This window comes from Ochotona curzoniae, unplaced genomic scaffold (assembly GCF_017591425.1).
Source record: "Ochotona curzoniae isolate NIBS_2020 unplaced genomic scaffold, NIBS_Ocur_1.0 scaffold_3223, whole genome shotgun sequence".
Lineage (NCBI taxonomy): Eukaryota > Metazoa > Chordata > Mammalia > Lagomorpha > Ochotonidae > Ochotona > Ochotona curzoniae.
The window spans coordinates 1726297-1751194 of record NW_024467108.1 but is presented as its reverse complement, the minus strand read 5'-3'; the positions used below and the strand labels follow the sequence as shown (position 1 = coordinate 1751194).

The window sequence follows — 24898 nt, the reverse complement described above, 5'->3', positions numbered from 1 at the left end:
GAAGGATTAGCCAGTTGATTAGCCCCATTGCACTGGGCCCGTGTTTTTCTAGAATCTTGTCTTTCAAATCTGCTTTCCTCATGGATTCTAATATCTAAGAACTCTTTTTCCAAACTTACCCATATTGCTGGGTACTACCATAACAACCCTGTTGACCTCATAGTTTTAACTACATAGTACAGAAATGGTCTGTCTGTCTTAGAGTTGAGGATGGGCAGTATCTTATGCTTGTGACAGCCACAGTGTTTGACATGCATTTAATCAGTAAGCTGATAAATGTTTACCGACTAAAGTAAACTTCAGTCAAAATAATTTTATGCAACTTTAAAATGTGGTTGTTAAAAAATAAATAAAATGTGATTAGTGTAAATTCTTTTTTAGACTTTCTTAGCAAATAGCTAACATTGAATTAAAGTTGAGTGAGAGTTTTAGAATGAAAGGTCAAAGAAAAAAGGGAGTCATTTGTTTAGTGGGAATGCAGGAAGAAAAGCCCATGTTTCTCGACTCCTAAATGTTCTTTTGGCTAACAAAATACCACATTTCCAAGTGTAGATATGGTATGATGGACTCAACTTCCTCGGGTAAAATCTATTGAGAAAGTCTGTATGCTGTTAGATCTGGCAGAGTTAACAAACTGATGTCATTTTATTCTAATTACTTACCTTGTAGCCCCAGAAGCATTTTTATACTTAATAAAATTATTTGATGTATCTATGAAGAAAAATCATAAGGAACAAAATGGGCTTAGCTATATTCTAAAGAGAAAAGATTAGAAGCTATATAATACTAGTTTATCTTTTTGAGAAGGGTACACTTTGATCAGATGAAAAAATTCAGTTCTGCTTATTAAACTATTTTCAGATATTCAGGAAACACAACATTTGATTTGTTAAAAATAAATGATGATGACTTGGGCATTGTGTGTTTTAAAAAGTTATTATTTAGTCTTGAAAAACAGTGAAATGCAGTGAGGTTTGATGGAATTTGGAGCCAGCAGACTTGGGGAGTGTGTTTCTCAGCTTTTCATCTCTGACATTTTTTAGGTAGATAGTTATTAGGAACACCATTTGAGATTCAAGAGCACGACTCTGGCTGAGGTCTGGTGAGTGCCCTCTCAGGCTGTCACATCATGGCACATAGCACTGGGTGGACTGTGTGTGGGCAGAAACTGCTGTATTTTTAATAAGAAGCCAAAGGGCTGAGTTGAACCAGGCTCAGCCATTTCTATCCATCTTTCTGGAGAAATACCTTATTGTTTTTCCAAGAGCAACACCCTCAGTCCAGCAAGGACTTCATGCTAGGTAGGTTTCTTGTCTTAAAGTTCCTATGCTCTTCAACACTGCCATGGCAACCAAGCTCCCAACCCATGAACTTTTGGGGCCTCAGTTAAACTATATCCAAACCATGGTAGTGTTATCTTGGGCAAGTCTCAATAACCTGAGCTTTAGTTTCCTCATGTAAAGCGTGAATGTAATACTACTCAGTTCACAAGATGTAAAACATCAAAGATTATTAGAGTAGAAATATTTATAATTTGTGAAGTGTTTAAGAGTAGTTGGGGCCAGTGTGGTGCATGGGAAGCTGGTTCTTTACCTGAAACATCAGTATCATATGGGTGCCAGTTCATGTTCCTGCTGCTCCCCTTCTGATCCAACATCCTGCTTGTTGCCCTGGAAAGCAGCAGAGGATGGTCCAAGTCTTGGTCCCCCTGCATCCACTTGAGAGACCTGGAAGAAGCTCCTGGTTCCTAACTTTGGATGGGCTCAGCATTGGCCATTGCAAATGAAAAATCTGTCTCCTTCTTTCTCTATAAAATCTGCCTTTCAAATGAAAATAAACAAAATCTTAAAAGAAAATCATTCATTAGATTATCAAATTACTTAATTTCAAATATATTTCAGACCTTCATCTCCTTAATTGGAATGGCTAAAATTCTATTTGTTTTCTTGTACTTGTTCATAGGAAGAATTTAGGGGAAAGTGGGTGAGTATGCAACTGGCGGCCTCATCACATTGGGAGAATTTAATTGGAAGATGGAGGAATGCTTATAGAATCTTTATTCTCTTTTCAGCTATTTCCCTGTGAGACCTAGTTATTTTAAAATATTTATTTATTTTCATTTTATTTGAAACACACACACACATCCACACACAGAGAGAAAAAGACTGAAAGATCTTCTATCCATGGATTTACTGTAGATGTTCACAAAAGCCAGAGCTAGGCCTGGTGGAAATTAGGAGCCTGACAGTTGAGCTGGGGTCTCCCAGGTGTGTGAGGTGTGCTGCCTCCCAGAGAGCACATCAGCAGGAAGCTAGATTGGAAGCAGAGTTAGCTGCCACTCCAGATGGATATTCTGATGTGGAATGAGGGTGTCCCAAGCTGTGTCCTTACTGCTCTAGTAAAACCTGCTCCAAGACTTAATTTTTACACTTGGTTCTAATTTTAAGTAATGCTTCAGTGTGTGTGTTGTGTACCCTTGCTGGCAGCTCTGTTGGTTTCTGGATTCTCATTACCCAGTTCCTGCAGCTTGCTGTTCTGACTAGCCATTTTCAGGCAAAGAAGCTGTCTGTTTTATGATGATTTAAATATGATCCTTTCCTTACTTGTTCCTTTCAGGAAGCTGTTGTTTCTTGGGAAATTTACTTCTTAAACTTTTGCATTTGTAGGCTCAGATCACCATGAAAGTAATCCAAGGCTTATACAGTGGAGTCACCACAGTAGAATTGGATACATTGGCTGCTGAAACTGCTGCAACCCTGACTACGAAGCACCCCGACTATGCCATCCTGGCAGCAAGGATTGCTGTCTCCAACTTGCACAAAGAAACAAAGAAAGTGTTCAGCGGTGAGTCTGGAGTGAAAAAGTTAGGAGGAACCTAGTATTCCCAGAAAATGAATAAGGGTAATGGAAAGCAACCTTGGTTGTCAAAAGGAAAGTTGCATCTTGTTTCAAAAAGCCAATGTGCAAACTAATGTACAAGGCCAGACAGGAACTTTTTTCCTGTGCTGCTGACATGCTGCATGGAAGGGTCAGTAGAGTCTTGGTCTTTATGCTTTTCAAAGTCCATCTTTAAGCAGATGGTGCTTAGTTTGGAAAGTATATCTATGGTCAAATTTAGGATTAAATAGAATGTTAAAAATTTATGTTTTGTCATTAGTAGCCAAATATTTCCTTTTCCACCCTTCATTTTGTAACTCGGGCAATGTGGGCAAAGGAGGGTTAACTGTTTTTTACAGTCTCTAAGAAACCAGTGAATAGATTAGAAATGTTTTGGCTGTCAATCCCAGATCTAGTCGTTTGGACCTAAAACCTTACATCTTGGGTCAGGTGCAATGGCTCAGTGGCAAAATCCTCACCTTGCACACACCAGGATTCCAAATGGGTTCTGGCTTATGTTCCAGCTACTCCACTTCCCATTCAGCTCCCTGATTATGGCCTGGGGAAGCAGTGGAGGATGCTGAAAGTCTTGGGACCCTGCATCATATGGAAAACCAGGAAGTAGCTGCTGGCTTCTGGTTTCAAATCAGAGGAACCAGTGGATGGAAGATCTTTCTGTCTCTCCTTCTCTGTAAATCTGCCTTTCCAATAAAAATAAATAAATGTTAAAAAAAAAAAAAAACTTCTTCCCTCTTCAGTAGATTTATTATTCATCAGTAGATTCAACTTGGTCCCAATCAAAATGCCAGCATTAATATGGATGTAAGGCTTATTCATGCATGCAGAGGGCCCAGTATTGCTATGGTGTCTTCAAAAAGAGCAGAGGAAGAGAGTTTGCTAAATAGATATTTATAAGAGTGAATTGCTTAGGATGAGTTTTAAGTTGAGTTTCTGTTATGTTAGAATAAAAAACAATTAAAAGAGATTGCCAGCTTTGCATTTTCTTACTTTGATGCTATAATTTTCAGTGAGGGTGGATGTCAGAATCACCTGGAAATATTTTTCAAAAAAATTATTTTTTAGTATTTGTTTTATTTACTTGAAAGAGAGAGAAAGAGACAGCTCCCATCTACTGGTTTACTCCCAGGTATCCTCAACAGCTAGGCTGGGGCCAGGAGAAAGCTAGAAGCCAAGAGGTCCGTGCAGGTCTCATGTAAATGATAGGGGACTGAGCATCGGAGCCATCATCTGACTTCCCTGGGTGTGCACTGGCAGGAAGCTGGATTGGAAGCAGAAGTAGGACTCTTTCTCAGCCATTCCTATATGGGATACTGGCATGACAAGAAGTAGCACTTCCTGCACTGTAACACATATCCTTGGTAATTTTTTTTAAGCTATAAAAGCTAAACTCACTCTAACTCTGAAATTGCTTCCTTAAGTGAAACATTATATATTCAACATGCACATATTCCTATGCTAGATTGGGATGAGTTGGAATGAAAAAAACGGTTTGAGAGCTACCAATTTAAACTTTTGCCTGAAAGTTGAATTACCTGCTAAGTGGTTTTGTTATTTTAATTTGTTGTTATTATTTTGTAGATGTGATGGAAGACCTATTCAACTACATAAATCCACATAATGGCAAACACTCCCCCATGGTGGCCAAGTCAACACTGGACCTTGTTTTGGCCAATAAAGATGTATGTCACAGTTTTGTGGTAGAACTTTTTAATAGATTTTTTTTTACAGTGAGTAACATGCTCATTTAAAAAATCTAACAATACAAAAGCTATAGGTAAGAACTAATTCTGCCTAGTCCTGATCTCTAGAAGCAACTTCATCATTTTAAAATGATTCCATACATTTGTGTATGTTTGCATGTGGTTACATATATCTTTCATTGGTAGTTTCTTGTCCATTTTTTTTCTCATTGATAGTTTTTAAAGATTGTTTTATATTAGCATGTATTAATTTACTACATTCTGACAGCTACAAAGCTTTTATAGCTAAGTCATTTTATATACTTGTAAGAATTCCTTTAGTGAATTAATATTTGTTTTCCATTTTTTTACTGTAGCAAATATGCTTGCATGGCAGGTGTTTATAAACATAGCCAAACCTAGTTACAGAGTGGATGTTCAGATGAGGTTTTGAAAGATGTCTGCTTAGTAACTTGAAAATTATCAGTTTTGTTCAGACGCATTAATGCATCTCAGAGGAAAAAAATGATTAGGTCCAGCTAGCTTGCTCCTCCTTTAGAGTTTTAAAGACTTTGGAAGAGAGAGTTACAGAGAGAGATAAAGACAGAGAGAGGTCTTCCATCTGCTAGCTTACTCCCTGAATGGGCGCAGTGGCTGGGGTGACTGATTTTTCCTCTCTCTCTTTTTTTTAAACTAGCAAATGTACTATATCCATAATAGTGAAAGTTTGGAAAACTTTTATTTCTTTTATTTGTAATTTGTATCTTTTGCAGCCTATGTCAATTTTAGTTCTGGAGTAAGGGCTAAAAGATACTAGATTTTGTGAAAATAAATTTTTTTAAGTCTAATTATTTTAATTGTGGGTTCTTTTTCATTCCATTAGCGCCTGAATTCTGCCATTATCTATGACCGAGATTTCTCTTATAATTACTTTGGCTTTAAGGTAAATAATGGGTTTCAAATAAGTGGGGATTCCTCCTTAGATTAGGAAACACAGTGTCTTGTTTATATTTGGTGATAGAGTTATAAAAGACAGTAAGTTGTTAGACATGGATTATACCTGGGGAATATAATGAAGCTAAGGTGGGAGGTAGTGGTGGTTTAGTTAAATCAAAGATATCTTATCCGTTTGTAAGTTTTGAACATTCCAGCCTTTTGGATTACCTGAGGAGTTACATAGATATTGACCAAAAGTTGTTTCATATTATTTTACTGTTTATGTGACAGCTGTTTCTTTTCTACTGTATTAGTGTTTTTAAGTATCTTTTTGTGGTAGTATAGTGTAATGACTTAGAACATGAACACTGAATCTTTGTGCTTCAGTTTCTTCATCCTCAGAATGGGATAATAGAAAATTTCAAGAACAAATTCTGTTGAGGATTATATGAGTATATGTGCTGCTGAGATCAATGCCTTGTCTGTTGTAAGTGCTAGCCATTCTGATAATGATGTGATGCCTGTTGTATGTACAGAACTAGACTTTTCTGGGTACTTTCTCACATTGTTTTTACTACAACAAAACTATGAATTACTAATATTCCAACTGAAATCTAGGAAGCGCAAATGGGTCATTTTCATTTAAAATTGTGTTAAAACTAAGAAGATTTAAACAGACCACTTAATTGTGAATGATATATTCACTGTATCTTTAAAAACTACTTTAGAAATATTTTTGTTACTTTCCTTTTTTCTAGACATTGGAGAGGTCCTATTTGTTGAAGATCAATGGAAAAGGTGAGAAATTAGGACATTTGTGTGCTGTGTTTTCTATTGATTTTATTAAGCATAGAATGCTGAACTGCTAAGCTTATTTAAAGTCCAAGTATTCTTTTGAATTTTAGATTTAGCTTTTAAATAGTTGGTCTGCTTATTGTATTAAGCGTTTCTGATTTTCTCTTGGTGTTGGCCTTGCTTTAATTCAAATGCATGTTTCAACCTAGTTTTTCTGGCATGTACTGTAATGTGAAAACGCCTGTTTTGTTTCTAGTGGCTGAGAGACCACAACATATGTTGATGAGGGTATCTGTGGGGATTCACAAAGAAGACATTGATGCTGCAATTGAAACCTATAACCTCCTTTCTGAGAGGTGGTTTACTCACGCCTCTCCCACTCTCTTCAATGCTGGCACCAACCGGCCACAGCTTTCTAGGTATGTGTCATCTGTAATTGCTTTTAATGGAATTGTGGTCCTAGGTTTGTGCCTAAAGGTGTTCAGTAATTTGCATAGCAACGTTGTTGTGGCAAATGAATTGGAAATAGTCCAGATGTGTATCAACAGGCACATGGACAGATGTTGATGTAGGTGTGCAGTGGAATGCATTTCAGTTATGAAAATAAACATGAAGGTTACATGTGTCAAAAAATGAATCTCAACGATCTACCACGTCCCTTATGAGACTGTTTTTCACAGATGTCTTCATACCTTCATTAGAAAGTGTTTCATGCTGGTATGTTTGGTTACCTCATTTTGCTTTTTGTCTAAGATTATGAAAGCTCATAGGGATATTAGAACCATTTTCTGAGTCATTTCCTCGAGTCATATTCCAATGTTAAGATGTTAAGATGTTAAGATATATTATAAATATCTGCAACCAGATCATTTCAAGGCTTGATAAAATTTTTAAGTCTGTACAATAATGCTAAATCAAGTAGTGTAATGAATTTTGAGTTGAGAGAGTTGTTGGTAACATGTGATGTATATTTAAAAAAAAAGATTAATCTCTAGAGCAATATTGAGTTAAAAATAAGTTATAGAGCAATAAATTTGCAATTAGGAAAATTTTGAATGTGGAACAAATAAAATATCAAGCCTAAAATGGATGAAAATACTAAGAAATTGCTTCTAGGCTGCAACGGTAGTGTTTTATTTTTTGAGGTGGATGACAAATACAGAGTTAGTCCTGTTATTTTTGGTCTCTTTCTGAGCATATGGTATCCTCATAGAAAAAAAAAAAATTAGTCGTTAGAATCCATTTGAGTGATTGACCCTTCAAGACAGCGAAGGAATTATTAATATGGTACGATTCCTGAGGGGAGAAACAGGATGAGATCCAAGTGTGAATAAGAGGCTATCTTTCAAAAGAACTGTTAGGGAGCTGACATTTTGATGGACAGTTCAAAGAGTTGTTTGACTTTCAGATAGATTTTTCTTTTTTCAGAAATGTTTCAATTTCCTTGTCTGACTAAGAAGACAAGTAATAATGGCACATTTGCAGTATGGTGAGATTGTGAGCTAGTATTTTGGACTTAGCTAAAAGACTCCTTCCCAGGCCTCATATCTAGGGTAGGCAACAAGATGATTTGCTGAAATGTTCCATTGTGCCATTCTAGTAAAGGCCTGCTTTTCTTCTCCTAAAGCCACTTAGAAACATTATAAACTTCAAATTGTTCATTGGTCTGATTTCCTGTTTTAGGGGTTTGGAATCCTTTTCTGGCCCTGGCTTCTTGGGTTGTCCCAAGTTGTAACTTTGCTTTCCCCTTGCAGTTGTTTCCTTCTGAGTATGAAAGATGATAGCATTGAAGGCATTTATGATACTCTAAAGCAGTGTGCGTTGATCTCCAAGTCTGCGGGGGGAATTGGCGTTGCTGTGAGCTGTATTCGGGCTACTGGCAGCTACATTGCTGGGGTAAGCTTCTGTTGAATGAATGGCTTTTATAAGAAATTCAGGTCCGAAGCAAGCAGGCTTGTGGTGAAGAGGGCATATGCCAGTGTTTGGGAGAGCTGGGTCTTTCTTGATTACCCATGTATGTGATATGGAATGTCATTTTGCCTTTTCTGTTTTTCTTTGTCTTATGGACATTTAAATTAGATTAGATTAACTACAGAATCCTTTTTGGCTCATATTTCAGAATTTTTAACAATAGTACAGATTGAACATCCCCAATCTGAAAATCCAAAATCTAACTTTTGAAATACCAACATTATGCAAAATAGAAAATCCCACACCTGACTAAATGTTACAGGTTACAGTTAAAATGCAGGTATATTGAAAATGTGTGAGATTACATTTGAGGTTAATTGATTGAGATTACATTACTTGAGGCTGTGTGTATAAAGCATATATAAAGCAAATGAATTTCATTTGTACTTGAGACCCATCCTCAAGGTATCTTGTTATATATGCAAATGTTTAAAAAATCTGAAAACTGAAATCAGAAACACATCTGTTCCCAAGCTTCTTGGATTAGAATACTCAACCCTTAATTCCTACTCATTGTAAATTGCTTTGAATTTCTTTGTAAAAAAAAAAAAGGCAGTTTAGTATTTTTACTTTTCTACCCAAAGAAAATAGTTTAAATTTAGCTACTTGATTTTGGATTCTTTTGACCTGTAATCATTACATTTTAGTAAATGCCATGAAGTAGCTTCCTATATGTGATTATATTTTATTAGCAAGATACTTTTGTAAGTTTTTGGAGGGGTTTATTTATGTTTATTGGAAAGGCAGATTTTATGGAGAGACAAAGATCTCTCCCCAAGTGGCCTCAATGGCCAAATTTGAGCTGATCTGAAGCTGGGATCCCGGAGCCTCTTCTTGATCTCCCATGCAGGTGCAGGGTCCCAAAACTTTGGGCTATCCTCACCAGCTTTCCTAAGCTCAAGCAGGGAGCTAGATGGGAAGTGGAGCAGCTGGGACACGAATTGGCGCACATGGGGGATCCTAGAGCATGCAAGGCGAAGAGTAGCCAGTAGGCTACTGTGCTGGGCCCTAAGATTTATTTTTAATTATTTGAAAGGCAGAGTTGCAGAGAGAGGAAGAGACAGATCTTCCATTTGCTTGTTCACTCCCTAAATGTAGTAGCCAGAGGGTGAGCCATACATAAGCCTGGAGCCAGGACCCTCTTCCATGTCTCATGTCATGAGTGCAGGGGTCCAAGTACTTGAATCATGTTCTACTGCTTTTCCCAGGCCATTATCAGGGAGCTGGATTTGAAGTGGAGTAGCTGGAACTCAAGCTGTCACCCATATGGAGTGGTGGTACTGCAGGCAGCTACTTTACCTGCTGTGACACCAGGCAAGGCTCTAAGCAATGCTTCCTTATTTTTTTTATGGGCGTTATGTTTTGACAGCAGAGGTAGAGGTGGAGAGCAGGTAAAATTTTATGGATTTCCATATAGAAATTAGACCCATAGCTTATGGCAGTCCAGACTCAGAAACTCAAGGTAGGTTGGCCATGCACATGGCAAGAAACCAGTTACTTGAGCCATCATTGTTACCTTTCAGGACATCAGCAGATAGCTAAAGAGTCAGATAGGGAACCTAGGTAATTCAATATGAGATGTAAGTGCCTTAAACACTATACTCTGTGCTTGCCTCAGGGCACCCTTTTTAATGGAAGACAGTGGTATGTTCACTGTCCGGCTGTTTTGTTATTATTCTTACTAACCCTTCTGCATTTCCTCCAGATGCTTTAATTCTTGGTTTCTCTTTCAGACAAACGGCAATTCCAATGGTCTTGTACCAATGCTGAGGGTGTACAACAACACAGCTCGATATGTGGATCAAGGTGGAAACAAGGTATGCTCTGTTCATCAAAAGTGTAGGTCATGTACATTTTAGAAGATGGTTCAGTTATGTAGTTTCTAGGTATTAGTCCTTTTTTTTTAACATTTAGAATCAATTTAAAGAAGTTAAATGTATTTGACAAATGTATACACTTGCATTGTAATCACATCGATCAAAATGTAGAACACTTTCATTACCCCCAATATTTGTTCATGGCCTTTGTATTCATTACTCCATCATTCCCTAACCCTTTCTCCCTCCCCTATATGTTCATCCATGGCTTCAGCCAGCTACTGATCTATCATCTCTTTTATGTGACAGTTTACTTATAAGAATTTCCCAGCTGGTATCATGTTAATACTTAACTTTAAGAAAGGGCTGTTATGTTACATGTTTTCCTTTTTCTTTCTTTCTTTCTTTGTTTTTTAAGATTTATTTATTTTTTATTGGAAAGTCAGGTTCACAGAGAGGAGGAGAGGCAGAGAGAAATATCCCCCATCCTCTGATTTACTCCCCAAGTGGCTGCAACGGCCAGAGCTGAGCCAATCCGAATCTGAGAACCTAATCTGGGTCTCCCATGCTGTTACAGGGTCCCAATGCTTTGGGTCATCCTTGACTGCTTTCCCAGGCCACAAGTAGGGAGCTGGATGGGAAGCGGAGCTGCTGGGACATGAACCAGCACCCATATCGGATTCTGGCACATGCAGGATAAGCCCTTTAGCCATAGCCTACTGTGCTGGACCCTCTAAGTTTTTCTTAAAACAAAAACCAAAACAAAACAACAAAACCCCTCTTTACTTTCTGTTTTTATAGAAGGAATAGTGAAGTTAAGATAATGGGTTTATCTGCTGTTACCAGCAGGGTCTTCTGTGAATAAAGTCTGCATTTTATGAAGCACACTGATCACCTGTTAATTTATTAGGGTTGATCAGACTTTATCAAGACTGAGCACCATTTTTGGCTGGCCGTTAATAAGTGCAGAACTTGTCAAAATTAGGGCCATTTCTTTGGGCTTTACGTATGTATTACATGATGTAAAATGAACTACAACTGAGTAGATGGTCAGTTATAGTTCACTGTGCCACTTTGGGCAAAGCTGTTAATCCTTTTTGTTTCACATTTTCTTTATACCATACCAGTTGGTTTTTATTCCTAGAATTGTAACAAAAATGTTACGACTTTGTGTAGTACTTTTGTTGTATTTTACTTAGCTCATTAATTATAGTGAAGATCAAAGAAGACAGTTTGAATGAGCTTTGAAGATACAATATTTTTTTGTTTCATTCCAACTCTGAAAAGATCGATTTCTTTATCATTAGCGTCCTGGAGCATTTGCTATTTACCTGGAGCCTTGGCATTTAGATATCTTTGAGTTCCTTGATTTAAAGAAGAACACAGGAAAGGAAGAACAGCGTGCAAGGGATCTTTTCTTTGCCCTTTGGATTCCAGATCTCTTCATGAAACGAGTGGAGACTAATCAGGTGAGAGAATAAGTGCTTGCTGGTAGTAGCCGCTTGATTTATGTGATGTTTTTCTTGTGCAGTTATCTTAAGTCATGCTCAGGAAGGCAGTCAGTGCCCCAGAAGGCATTCTGATCTGAAAAGTAGATTCTGTCTAATCTAAAGTTGAAAAGGTCCAAGCAGGTAGAACTAGATGGTTGGACCTAAGCCCAAAATGATTATTTGCATAGAAAATTTCCAGAAGTGCCTGCAAAGCCATCCTCCTTCTTACCCTTAAGTGTTTCTAGTGTGTTATGGTTTTTCCTTTGGTGGGTTATTTGAAGTTTCTTATTTCCCTTTGTAGGACTGGTCTTTGATGTGTCCAAATGAGTGTCCTGGTCTGGATGAAGTCTGGGGAGAGGAATTTGAGAAGCTCTATGAAAGGTATGGGGAAAATGTGGATGTAATAATGTTTTAACTGCAGACTGTCTTATTTGGGGCATAAATGTCGGAAGTATGTAAGTCTTTAGCTCCTTTCTGGGAGTTTTTAGAAGTATCTAGGTGAGAATGTCTTAATAGTTTTAAATTTGCCTTTTGACTCCTTATCAAAATTGGTCTCTGCTTTCTTTCTTAAAACTTTGGAACATGTAAATAAATAGGTACTTGGGCTTTTAAATTGATCTTGCAAAAGCTAAGTTGAAGACTAGCAGAGCTCTTATTTTACTTTGCTATACAGTACTTTTAAGCTGTACTCTATATTAATATAGAAATCATGTGCAGTTAGAATACATGTATCGGCAGTTAATTAAAATCAGCACGGTATTGAGTGGTTTGGCTACTTTAGTTTTTATTCCTTTTCGTTATGGAAAATAGTATTGATTTGGTGGGATTAGAGTGGAACGGGTCTAAACATTTTCATAATTTTGTATCTTAGCATGTTTGTTCAAATTGCCTGCAATAAGGACTTTTCCTAGGGAATAAGTATTAAAATATCAGCTTTGCTTTTCAGTTATGAGAAGCAGGGTCGTTTCCGCAAAGTCGTGAAAGCCCAGCAGCTGTGGTACGCTATCATCGAGTCTCAGACGGAGACAGGCACCCCCTACATGCTCTACAAAGATTCTTGTAACCGCAAGAGCAACCAGCAGAACCTTGGGACCATCAAGTGCAGCAACCTGTGCACAGAAGTCGTGGAATATACCAGCAAAGATGAGGTAGGTAGAAAAATTTCTTCCTGGGTAGCAGTTATTGTTTGTGAATCCTCCAATTCATTTCATTAATGAATAAATGGAGTTTTCATAGGTGTTTTTTTTTTTAACAAAGAGCTAAGAAGACACGTGATCCATAGCTATAAATATGTTAGTCTAAGCCAAATAGAAAAGACTGTCAGTGTATTATTATTATTATTTTAAATATACATCATTATAACAATATTTACTTGAAAAATAGCAATAAACAGTTCTGGTGGCTTAGGACCTACACAGAAATGTGTTGGAATGCTCATTCAGTTTGAACTGCGTAAGCGCCTTGAGAAGCCCTGCTGTGAATGGTGTGATAAGCTTCTAACACAAAGTCAAGGCTAGACATGGGGCATATATTTTTATGGTTTAGGAAAAGAGCTCCCCATTCGGGAAGAATGGCATGTATAAAAGACCAGAAAGAGAAGGCTAGGTTTTAGGCGTGTCAAGTTGTTTGTTTTGGTAATGTAAATAGGTTGAAGCTTGGTATAGAAATGGAGGAAGGGAGATAGAAGGTAACACATGTCACAGAGGCTCTTGCAGGTTTCTGACATGAAACTATCAAAATGCTAAGATGAAAGGTGGTTCTTGTTTTCCGTGATAAAGTTATCGTGGTGTAAGTAGAGGCGAGGGGCTGGCCTAAAGGGATTGTTGCAGTAGTAGGATGGCAGAGTGGTTGGATCTGGGGTGTAAAATAGTAAAAGAGGAAAGCAGATCTCCAGTTCTAGGACTTTTAAAAGTAATTACAAATGAAACATCAAGAAATAAGTGGAAAGTGCATTGAATATACTGATAAAGTTGCAGTTTAATTAAAAATGTATTGATCACCAACTATGTGTAAAACACTGTACCAAGTGTTCTGGTAAAATCAGTGACTATACCTCAGTTGTTGCACTTTGGAAGCTTATACTTTACCCAGAAAAAAATGACATATATTCAAGTAACTATTATGCAAAACAGTTTATGTTACAGAGGCTAGAATGACCCTTTGTCAGCAAAAATCTCATCCTGTTATCTGACTACAAAACTATCCCTCTTTTGCCTGCCAAACTAAGTAGAGTCCTTTTTTTAAAATGAGATATAGTTTATATACTATAAAATCAATCCTTTAAAAAATGCGTAGTCTGTTATTCTAGGATGTTTTCATCACCCTAAAAAATGAAACCCGGTGCGCACTGTGCATCACTAACTGCTCCCCACAGCGCCAAGGCCGTAACAGCCACTCTTTTCTATCTGGATTTGCTGTGTGGATACTTCCCAGAAATCAAATCCTATGCTGTGTGATCTTTTGTATCTGGCTTCTTCACTTCTAACGCTTCCAAAGTCTAACCTATGTTGTAACGTGTGTCAGTACTTTATCTCTTTCCATCCAAGCGTGTTAAGATCCCTGCCAGGTCCTTCGTGTCCAGAGACTCTCTCCTCATCAGCTGCTTTCCTCCTGCTCACTCTGTCTCAGCCCTTGCTGATTTCTTGGTGTTCCTCCAGCATGTCAAGCATACTCTTGCTCTAGGATTTTTGCTCTTCACCTTGGGGTTCAGCTGCTCTTTCCCGGATATACATGGCTTGCTTTCTAACCTTTCAGTCCTTTGTTTATATCACATTCTTAGTGAGGTCTTTTTTGACAAATCCATTTAAAAATGTCATCGCCTCCATCCTTACCCTCAATACTGTTGTCTGCTTGCCTTATTTTCCTCCTAGCATTTATCAGATTTATGTGTTTAAAGATACATTTTTACATTTATTTATTTATTTATTTATCTATTTATTTGAGAGAGAGACACAGAACTCACATCTTCTGCTGTATTCCCTAAATGTCCGTAATGGTCAGGGCAGAGCCATGTGAGCGGTAGAGATCCAATTAGTTGAGCTTTCCCTACTGCTTCTTGGAGTCTGCATTAGCAAGAAGCTAGACTAAGTCAGGAGCTGAAAGCAGACAGCAAACTCAAGGCACTTTGAGTATGGGATATAGGCATCTCAGCCAATGTCTTAAACATTGATCCAAACACCAAATCCCTCCCCACCCCTTGAAGGTATGTATATTCAAAGTTACAGAGAGTGGGAGAGACAGATGGTTACAATGACCAGGCCAAAACCAGGAACTAGAAACTTCAGCCAGGCTTCCCTAGTGGGTACCAGGGGCCCAGACATTTGGGCCGTCTTCTGCTACTTTTCCTAGGCTGTTAGCAGGGATCTGACTGGAAGTGGAGTAACTGGAACACCAGCTGGGGCCTATAATGGAATGTTGGCGTCACAGCCAGTGGCTTTGTCTGCTATACCATGATGCTGGTCCCTTGAAGCTCTCTATCTTTTCAAAAAGGGGAGAGAGATTTCAGAATGGAGTAGATGTGAAGGGCAATCGAGAATCCAGTGAGGAGATAATTCTAGTAGCCTGCAACAGGAATTATGACTTTGAATTAGGACTGTCATAATCAATATGGAAAAAATTATATTAACTTAGATATTACCAACTATTCACTGTATGTAGTGTTGCACTAAAAGTGTAAAGATAAATAGGATGATTACTACCTGAAGAAACACTATATTGTGGAATGTAGTTGGGAGTTCAGCTGAAGAACTTTGCACAAAATACACGAATTTGGGCTCTTTATTGTGAAGAGTCTGTCAGAATATCAGTGAGGTTCAGTAAACGTGTCTACCTTGGGAGAACTTCCTGGGATTCTGAAAGTGTCCTGTATTTTGTGACTGTTTAATAGTCCAAATAGGATTTGTGCAACTGAGACATTTAATTTAAATTAAATAGCTGTAGATAGAGTTTTTGGGCGCTGTCCTGGCCAGTAGAATTCTCTAGAAAACTAACATGTAGATCATAGAATCCAGGTACAGCCCAGTGTGGTGTCTGCTGATGGAGCGATGCATGTGCCATGGGATGCAGCACTTGCATCTGACTGGTTTTGTTGATGCATCCTGTGACTCGCATGAGCAACTGGGGCTTGAAGAGACGGATCAGTGGGATTCAAAAACGGACTGACAAAGGATAAAGAGGGAAAAGTCAGAGATAAATATTAAAAAATGTTATTGTCTGAGGGTGTTAGAGTCTTCCACGGTGTTTTCTCTGACACGAGGAGAAATCAAACCTGGTGATTCCTGACCTTTTCTCTTTGCGTTCCATCCAGGTTGCAGTTTGTAACTTGGCATCCCTGGCCCTGAACATGTACGTCACGTCAGAGCACACATATGATTTTAAGAAGCTGGCTGAAGTTACTAAAGTTATTGTCCGAAATTTGAATAAAATTATTGACATAAATTACTACCCTGTCCCAGAGGTATGAATGGTTCTTTTTGGAGGGGGGGGTTATTAATGATTAAAATCCAAGATGGAAGAAATGTACCTGGTCTGCAGATATTTTCAGTGCAGAATGCTGCTTTTTCTGTTCTAGAATCTAACAAAAAAAATTTTTTTCTTTTAATCTATTGATACTAAGGCCTGCCTATCAAATAAACGCCATCGTCCCATTGGAATTGGGGTACAAGGTCTGGCGGATGCTTTTATTCTGATGAGATATCCTTTTGAGAGTCCAGAGGCACAGTTACTGAATAAGCAGATTTTTGAAACTATTTATTATGGAGCTTTGGAAGCTAGCTGTGACCTGGCGAAGGAGCACGGCCCATATGAAACCTATGAGGGCTGTCCAGTAAGCAAAGGAGTAAGTATATGGACCAACCTTATTTTTACTTGTGAATTGCCATAGTGATTGGATGTTGGCTCCCCAAAGGATATATCCACATCCTAATCCTTGTAACCTGGGAATGTCACTAATCTGGTTCAAAAAAGACTAAGGGTTTGGAGAGGAAGAGATCGTCCTGGATTATCCAAGTGAGTTCTTAGTCTGCTGACAGTTAACCTACAAGAGAGACACACATATAAAAGAAGCAACATGACACTGGAGGGAGAAGTTGGAGAAATCTAACATCAGTTCTTTAAATCTGTTGACACTAGCCCCGGGATGCTGAATGCCAATGGAAGCTAGATGAGGCAAGGAGCAGAACTTTCTCTAGTTCCTCTACACGAAGTACAGTTTTGCCACATCCCCCACATGGTTTTGAGCTAAGATTTATTTATTCATTTGAAAGTTAACAGATAGGTAGTCAGTGACCCACATATAGAAACTCTTCTTGTCTCTCTCTTTGTCCACTCTCCGCTGGTTCACTGTCCAGATGACTGCAGTGGCCAGAGCTGGACCAGACCAAAGCCAGGAGAGAGGAGCTGCATCCAGATCTACTGCATGGATCGAGAGAGCCCAACCACTTGGACCATTATTCTACTGCTTTTCCGGGCCTTTGTCAGGGAGCTAGACTGGAAGTAGGGTGGTGATGTTGCACGCAATGGCATTACCTGCTACACCACAACACCAGTCCCCATGTTTTCTTATTTTAAGCTCCAAAATGTATGGTAATTTGTTCCACCAGCAGCTGGGACACAAAACACTGCCCATATGAGATGCTAGTACTTGAAGGCAGAGAATTAGCCAGTTGAGCCATCACTTTGGCTCCATACAATTCTCTCATTTCAAAAAGGATCATTCTTAGTGCTTTTATTAAGTCAGGACCACCCTGTATTATTGCAAACTTAACTGCATGTCGCAGAAAGCCGTCCCCTGTTCTGTGATGCTGGGAGTGATACCCATCATATCCCCAGATGTGATCTGCCCGCAAACAGAGGGAGTTGGTTATCCATGGCAGGTGTACCAGAGGGCTTGAAGCTGGAGAGCTTTGCTAGAACTCTGCCTTCCACCTTTATGATTGGTAATGTCAGTGCGATTCCCGGTGACATAAAAGATGTTCATTTAGCTTTGACATTCAGCAGAAACATAGTGTGTGGTTGTTTGAAAATAGGTTCTTTCAGCTGAGTTGATTGGCAATGAAGAAAGATAAGGTCAGAGCAGCACTGTTACTGTTAAAGAGAATGTATCTTAGCAACGTGTTCATGAATGGTAGGATTTGCTGGTTTTTAGCTATGATGTGGGTCTCAGAGGGTCCCTCCAGGCGTGAGGGGAAGAGGAAGCTTTAGCTGGTTTTCTTAGCCTGTTTCTGAACAGTGTGACTACATGGCAGATGTGTTCCTCACCTAAATTGACTAGCAGAAACCATCGTGGAGCTTGAGAACATGGCAGTTGATCTTTTGTTTAATTCTAGTTTTAAATTATCCCAGTGATGTCATACACTTTGGCGTTTTGTTTCTTAGATTCTTCAGTATGATATGTGGAATGTTACTCCCACAGACCTTTGGGACTGGAAACTTCTTAAGGAGAAGATTGCAAAGTAAGTAGATATAAAGTAGCTTTAAAAACAAGCTTGTTTGAGTTCTCTGCCCTTCAGATGTTATGCTTGTCATTTTATCCTCTTCTCTCTCAAATGGACTAAAATGACCCACCTCACAGAGCTATTTTTAGAAAAATACTTTGTAAGATGATGTATGGCAACTGCAAATTGCTTTCTGTTGAAATTATCTCATTACATGGTATATATTATTATTATCAACTGATCTTGTTTTAGGGTTTAACTTCTAGATTAGATACTTTTTCTCCCTAAGCTTTAATTTTTCCAAAATGGAATTGTTTTCTTAATTTTTTTATTTCCTAACCCCATTTGCCTTCTGCAGGACCTTATTTGAGTTGTAATAGGAGTAATTTAGGGAATTTGGAGGAGCTTTGGAAGGATATTGCTTTAATTTTGAATGAGAGAAAAATTAGAAATTAGGTGTTTGTAGGCTTTTTCAGCTAAGGAGCGAGTACTTGTGTGTGACACTTGTCCTCATTGCCTCTCTGGTTAGAGATTTCTAGAACATGTCTCTTAGGCTGAGCTTTGAGGAATGAGCCTGGAGCAGTGGTGAAAATTTCTGTGTAGTACACGGTACGTGCTTTGTTAGATACTCCTCTTGGTACTGAATAGAATCAAAAGATGTTAGCCTTCTTCTGAGTACTTCAATAAAAGAAGTCAGGAATATATATAATAATGTAAATTGTCATCCACATACTTTTTGAACTACCCTCATAAAAATTAGAAGATTAATTTATTTTGGTGCGAAAAAATTAGAAATTTATGTGTAGTTTTTTTCATAGTATAGACTTTTAATTTTTTTTTAAAGATTTATATATTTTTATTGGAAAGTTAGATTTACAGAGAGAAGCAGACACAGAGACAAAGATCTTCTATCTGCTGGTTCACTCCCCAAGTGGCCACAATGGCCGGAGCTGAGCTGATCTGAAGCCAGGAGCCAGGAGCTTCTTGTGGGTCTCCCATGTGGATGCAGTTCCTAGGCAGACAGCTGGAAGGGAACAGGAGCAGCCAGGATATGAACCAGTGTCTGTATGGGATCCTGGTGCATGAAAGGTAAGGACTTTAGCCACTAGGCTGTCATGCTGGACTCCATAGTGTGGACTTTAATAAACTTTTTGTTTGGAGACTCAGTCTCAGAGAGAAAGATCTTCCATCTGCTGGTTCATTCTCCAAGCGACTGCAGTGGCCAGAACTGAGCCCATCTGAAGCCAGGAGCAGGTGCAGGGTCCTATGGCTTTGGGCTGTTGTCTATTGCTTTCCCAGGCTACAAGTAGGAAGCTGGATGGAAGTAGAGCAGCTGGAATATGAACTAACACCCATATGGGCTCCTGGTGCATGCAAGGCCACTAGGCTACTGCACTGGGCCCTTTTTGGGTAAAGTTTACTTATTTCAGAGGCAGAGTGACAAAGGTAACAGAGAGACATAGAGAGATCTTCCATCTTTTGGTTCACTCCCCCAACGGCTGCAACAGCCAGGGCTGGGCCAAAATGAAACCAGGAGCCAGGAGCTTCTTACAGGTCTCGTGCGTGTGCAGGGGCCCAAACACTTAGGTCATCCTGCACTGCTTTCCCAGGCACATTAGCAGAGAGCTGAATGGGAAATGGAACAGCTGGGCCTCTTACCAGTACTGCGTTTGGATTAATGGTCTAGCAGGCAGCAGCTTTAGCTTCTGTGCCACAATGCTAGTCTCATGTGTAAACTTTTTTGAAGTACCCTCATACTTTGAGCATTATTTTTTTCTTTTCATCATGTAGTGGAGAAGTGTAGTGCTGTCCATCTGGTGGTAATTACTTTCATGTCATTACCTTTCCTGAAGAAGCCTACTTGTGGTGATCTGTAGAGAAACTTGGAAAAGCGAGGATTGAACTGGTATACCCTGGGAAGGCAAGAACTCTGCAGCAATGATCTCAAGTGTTTTTCTGGGCAAAACGGTGTGCTGCATGTTGTGAATCTAGGTGCTACAGTGTATGCACTATAAGCTGTGATGTGGCTCGGATTGTCAGCAGTAAACATATTGCTAATTCTTTGAGGGAGTCAGGCATTTAAGACAAAATAATAATAAATGGATGAACTGTCGCATTCATACTGTGGGATTGCATCATGTTAGGATTTATTTCAGAAGTCAATGGAAAAATTAAAAGAGTGTATATGTATATGATGTTATTCCCAGTGACTTAAAGTAACTGCGTTCCTGGCTGATGATAGCTTTAGGACAAGAATCTAATAATCTCCTTCTCCTTAGGTATGGTATCAGAAACAGTTTGCTTATTGCTCCGATGCCTACTGCTTCCACTGCTCAGATCCTGGGGAACAATGAGTCGATTGAACCTTACACCAGCAACATCTATACTCGCAGAGTCTTGTCAGGAGAATTTCAGGTGAGGAGTTTACAGCCAGACTGATAGGAGGATCTTTCCCAAGCTTAAGGGGAGTACATGCTCACTCCTACTTAGTATGTCCCTTTTTTTAACTTGGGAGATCAAGCCTTGATAAAGAGAGCTATCATAATGTCATTCTGTTATTTCAGCATGTAACAGGCATTTGATAAATGTCTGTTGAAAGAGTGATTGGGTCTTCAATATGGAATGCCTTGTTGATATTGCAGTTATGCGTTATTTAACTATTATATAATTATAATGATTTCATTGAAAGATAGTGGTTCTTAGACTGACTGAGGTAGATCGGGAGAAAGTGCTGTCTGTCTGCCTGCATGACCCACAACTCTGGAGTAGGGGCCGTGCCAGCCTCCCCAGGACCAAAGCAAGGAGCCCCAGGAGCCCCAGGAGCCCCAACACCCGCATCTTCCACCCCAGTGCCACAGGCATCAGACTGAGGGGGTGGCCACGTCGGCGGCCTGGGACCCCCAGGGAAAGGCCTATTCCCGCTGCTCCTGCCCCCTCCCCAGTGCCTGCACAGTGGGCACTCCTGGGCCCCTACCGCCATGGCCCAGGGGTTCAGTCCCAGCTTCTGGGCTAGTTCCAGGAAGGCTGGGAGCCACAGGTGGTCCCGAATGCCTGGACTAGACTGTCTTTAGCAGAAGCCAGGAACTCAGTCCAGGTCTCTGACACTGTTTTTCTCCGAGCCTGCCTGAACTGGAAGCTGGAGCTGGGATCCATAGTAGGGTACTGAACTCCAGTGTGGGATGCTGGTCCTTAACCAGCATCTGAACCGTGAGGCTGAACTCCCACCCTCCAAATTTTTTCTTTTAACATAAGCAGTCATTGTACCTTCATTTAGATAAAAATAAAGGATTGTTCCATATAGATTTACTCAATTTAGGCAACATCAGTTCTTTGCGCTTTTTGCAAATACCATTTCTTACTGTAATTCAATTTCTTATAGCTTTATTGACAAGAATTGCATATATCCAAGGTGCATGATGTAATGCTTTAGTATTAATATCTATAACAGATATTAAGATATTAAATATATTTTTCATATATTTGTGAGATACTTTGAATTTATTTAAAAAGCATAATTTACCAAAAAAACAGAATTTACAAAGCAACCTAATGCTAACTAGTTCTTCATTGATCTTATTTATGTAACGTTCCAGAGCTGTGTTTCTCTGTGGGTCTGGCCATTGTTATTTATTACTTTACATCTTTCTTGCTTTTCCATTTAGATTGTAAATCCTCATTTACTGAAAGATCTTACTGAGCGGGGCTTGTGGAATGAAGAGATGAAAAACCAGATTATTGCGTGCAATGGCTCCATCCAGGTATGGCAAGGAGCTGAGTTGGACATTGGGATACCTCCTGCTTTAGCCCAGAAAGTGGAAGGGAAACATGGCTGTTTACTGTGGATTTATAGGCTGTGACTCATGTGGCTCTGTTCACCTCTGCAGTGTTGTGCTAGGATTCTGCATCTCATTAGAGAGTTCTTGTGTAAGAATGTTAAGCTGGGGTTCCCAACAGGTCTGGGTTACTGGGGAACTTTGAAAATCCTGGCACTCATTGCCACCTAAGAAAGTCTGGGAATGGGAACGAGACATTTACCAGTATGTTTTGAAGTTTTTTGAAGTGATTAAAAATGCATCAGAATTTGGGGATCACTGATACAAAGTCTGAAATTAGAGAGTCAGACTTAATTAAACATGGTGGAGACATGTTTAAACAGTTAATTAGAGGCCTGATACTCCAAAAGACAGAATCATGAATATTATTTAATAATCAAATGAAGCTGAGAATGAAGAAGTGTTCTTTTGTAGTTAGAGGACTTCGGCTAAATGCTGTTGTATCTGGCGACATAAATAAAGAGTCCTGTAACATTTCTGTATTTGGTGACAAAAATGTTGCATTATCTAGTCTGTGTGTTTTATAAATGCAAACTAACCCATGACTTAGGAGAACGAATTTGTGCTCCAAGTAGAGTTTATTGAGGCCAACCTGGATTTTTAAGTGTCTTATTTCTTCCCTTGATAATGTCCATGGGAGTTACGGTCCTAAATATTTGTGTATTCTGTAGAACTCCAGGATGGTTTATTGCTGCTTAGCTCTTACTTTTCCCCCCACCCTTAAGTGCATCTAGAAGAGCGAGTGTTTTGGCCATGAGTCAGTCAGAGAGGGATACATAAGTGACTACCACCAGATTGATATCTGACTGCTTAGATAGGATTTAGTTGGTCTTTTATTGGCAAACTTGGCAAGGATCATGTATGGCAAGATCAGATTTGGCAGACTGGCTGGACCCTTGTGTCATTCTGCTAATCATACTGTTTTCCTTAAGTGGAGTAGAGTAAATATTTGATTTCCTTTCTTCAGAGCATACCAGAAATCCCTGATGACCTGAAACAACTTTATAAGACTGTGTGGGAAATCTCTCAGAAAACTGTACTCAAGATGGCAGCCGAGAGGGGTGCCTTCATTGATCAAAGCCAATCTTTGAACATCCATATTGCTGAACCCAACTATGGCAAACTCACTAGTATGCACTTCTACGGCTGGAAACAGGTTTGTAGAGGAAGTTCTTCCACTTAAAACCCAATGTGCTAAAACTCACCCATGATTTTTTTTTTTTTTAAAGATTTATTTTATTATTTTTTTATTGGAAAGGCAGATGTACAGAGAGGAGAGACAGAGAGGAAGATCTTCCGTCCGATTATTCACTCCCCAAGTGAGCGCAACGGGTCGATACTATGCCGATCCGAAGCCAGGAGCCTCTTCCAGGTCTCCCACGCGGGTGCAGGTTCCCAAAGCTTTGGGCCATCCTCGACTGCTTTCCCAGGCCACAGGCAGGGAGCTGGAAGGGAAGCGGGGCTGCCGGGATTAGAACCGGCGCCCATATGGGATCCCGGGCATGCAAGGCGAGGACCTTTAACCACTTGCGCCATTGCGCCGGGCCCTCACCCATGATTTTTAATTAGATTAAGCTCCTTTTAGAATTATTTCATTCCTCGGTTTAAAAATGCGGGTTATTTATGATTCTTTCTTTTCTCTCCATGCTGTTACTTACTGCTGGTTGTTCCTTTGTACTGGTTTTTGAGAATTTTCTTACTATCCTATCATCAACAATTTCTAGCTGATTTTTTTGCTATAGTGTCTCTGCTTCAGGCTGTCTTCTGCAATACAGCCATCCCTAAAATGAAATCAACTCACTCTTCCTCAGCATCTGCCGTGTAAAGGACAAGCTCTTTAACCTGATCATTTTCATCCAGGAAATACTCATGGACCATTACACAGAGACACAGTCTAAGCCTCTGAGTCAGTTATAATTTAAGTCAGACTTTACAGCAACAGTCTTGACAAACTTGGAGTTATACACATAAAGACAAAAGCAACATACTTGACATTTCTAAAGAGATAAGGATATTTTGGGAGTGAAAAGAACAGATTGTAGATGTCCAACTCCAAGCATTTTTGATCCTATTTCCTGGTGGAGCTAGAATTGCACACATTGAAAACAATTTGACCCGGTTTATGAGAATGTAGTGCCTTCACAAATCTCGTGATGTTTGTGTTTACTTTGCTTGTAGGGTTTGAAGACTGGAATGTATTATTTAAGGACAAGACCAGCAGCTAATCCAATCCAGTTCACACTAAATAAAGAGAAACTGAAAGATAAGGAGAAGGCATCAAAAGAGGAAGAAGAGAAGGAAAGGAACACAGCAGCTATGGTGTGCTCTTTGGAGAATAGAGATGAGTGTCTGATGTGTGGCTCCTGAGAAAAGACACGAGAAAAGACCAGTGTGTCTTTGATAGCCAAACTACTTCTTCAGGATAAATAGGCATGATAGGTTTGTTTGAGGAGGTAAGGCTTAGCTAAACCTTATTGCAGCAAAAGCAATAATTGATAAAGTACTGTTTCTACATAGCATGAAGGTAATGATTTGGAAAAAAAAATTGGCATGGGAATCAAAGTAGAGTTTTAGGAATGCAAAAGAAGTCATCTTGCAAATAGGGAATGAATACGTAAAGTCTCATCACCCCTTTTCTGATGAATTCTATTTTGGTAAACGAGACTTAATTTTGCAACTTTGGTGAATCCTTAGAAGCAAAACTGAATGAGAGGCACTGATAAGACTTTTATCTGTGTAAGGTCCCTAGGGCTTACTGAAATAAAGATAAACATTTCTAAGTGACTGTGTGAGGTTAATTTTGTCATTTATTTTCTTACATAGGGCAGATATGGAGAAAAACTAATTTTTTGATGGTCCAGGAGGAGTTTTTAAAACGTATCTGTTTTTATTGCTTTTGAAAACTAATGGAAGTTTTAACCAGAGCAAAAGAAGGAAGTAAAAGACAAGAGAAGGAAGTAAAAGGCCTATAGATAGGAAAGGAGGAGTCAGATTGTCTGTGGAGGAACTAAAAAAATTTCACCAAGGCGCCATTAGAATTGATAA

The 24898-nt window shown here is 39.2% G+C and overlaps 1 protein-coding gene across 1 annotated transcript in view; it reads left to right on the top strand.

Moving 5' to 3' along the window:
* The window catches only part of RRM1 (ribonucleotide reductase catalytic subunit M1), a 28838-nt gene extending 4205 nt beyond the window's left edge, over positions 1-24633 (top strand). Inside the window, exons 3-19 of the mRNA XM_040964086.1 lie at positions 2667-2844; positions 4477-4577; positions 5461-5520; positions 6272-6311; positions 6565-6727; positions 8063-8204; positions 10013-10096; positions 11404-11565; positions 11888-11967; positions 12533-12734; positions 15893-16042; positions 16202-16423; positions 17962-18038; positions 20300-20435; positions 21683-21778; positions 22821-23009; positions 24032-24633. Coding sequence (XP_040820020.1) covers positions 2667-2844; positions 4477-4577; positions 5461-5520; positions 6272-6311; positions 6565-6727; positions 8063-8204; positions 10013-10096; positions 11404-11565; positions 11888-11967; positions 12533-12734; positions 15893-16042; positions 16202-16423; positions 17962-18038; positions 20300-20435; positions 21683-21778; positions 22821-23009; positions 24032-24220 — 2271 coding nt within the window. The 3' untranslated portion in view covers positions 24221-24633. The remainder of the gene's footprint in view (positions 1-2666; positions 2845-4476; positions 4578-5460; positions 5521-6271; positions 6312-6564; positions 6728-8062; positions 8205-10012; positions 10097-11403; positions 11566-11887; positions 11968-12532; positions 12735-15892; positions 16043-16201; positions 16424-17961; positions 18039-20299; positions 20436-21682; positions 21779-22820; positions 23010-24031) is intronic.
* The last annotated feature ends 265 nt before the right edge of the window (positions 24634-24898 follow it).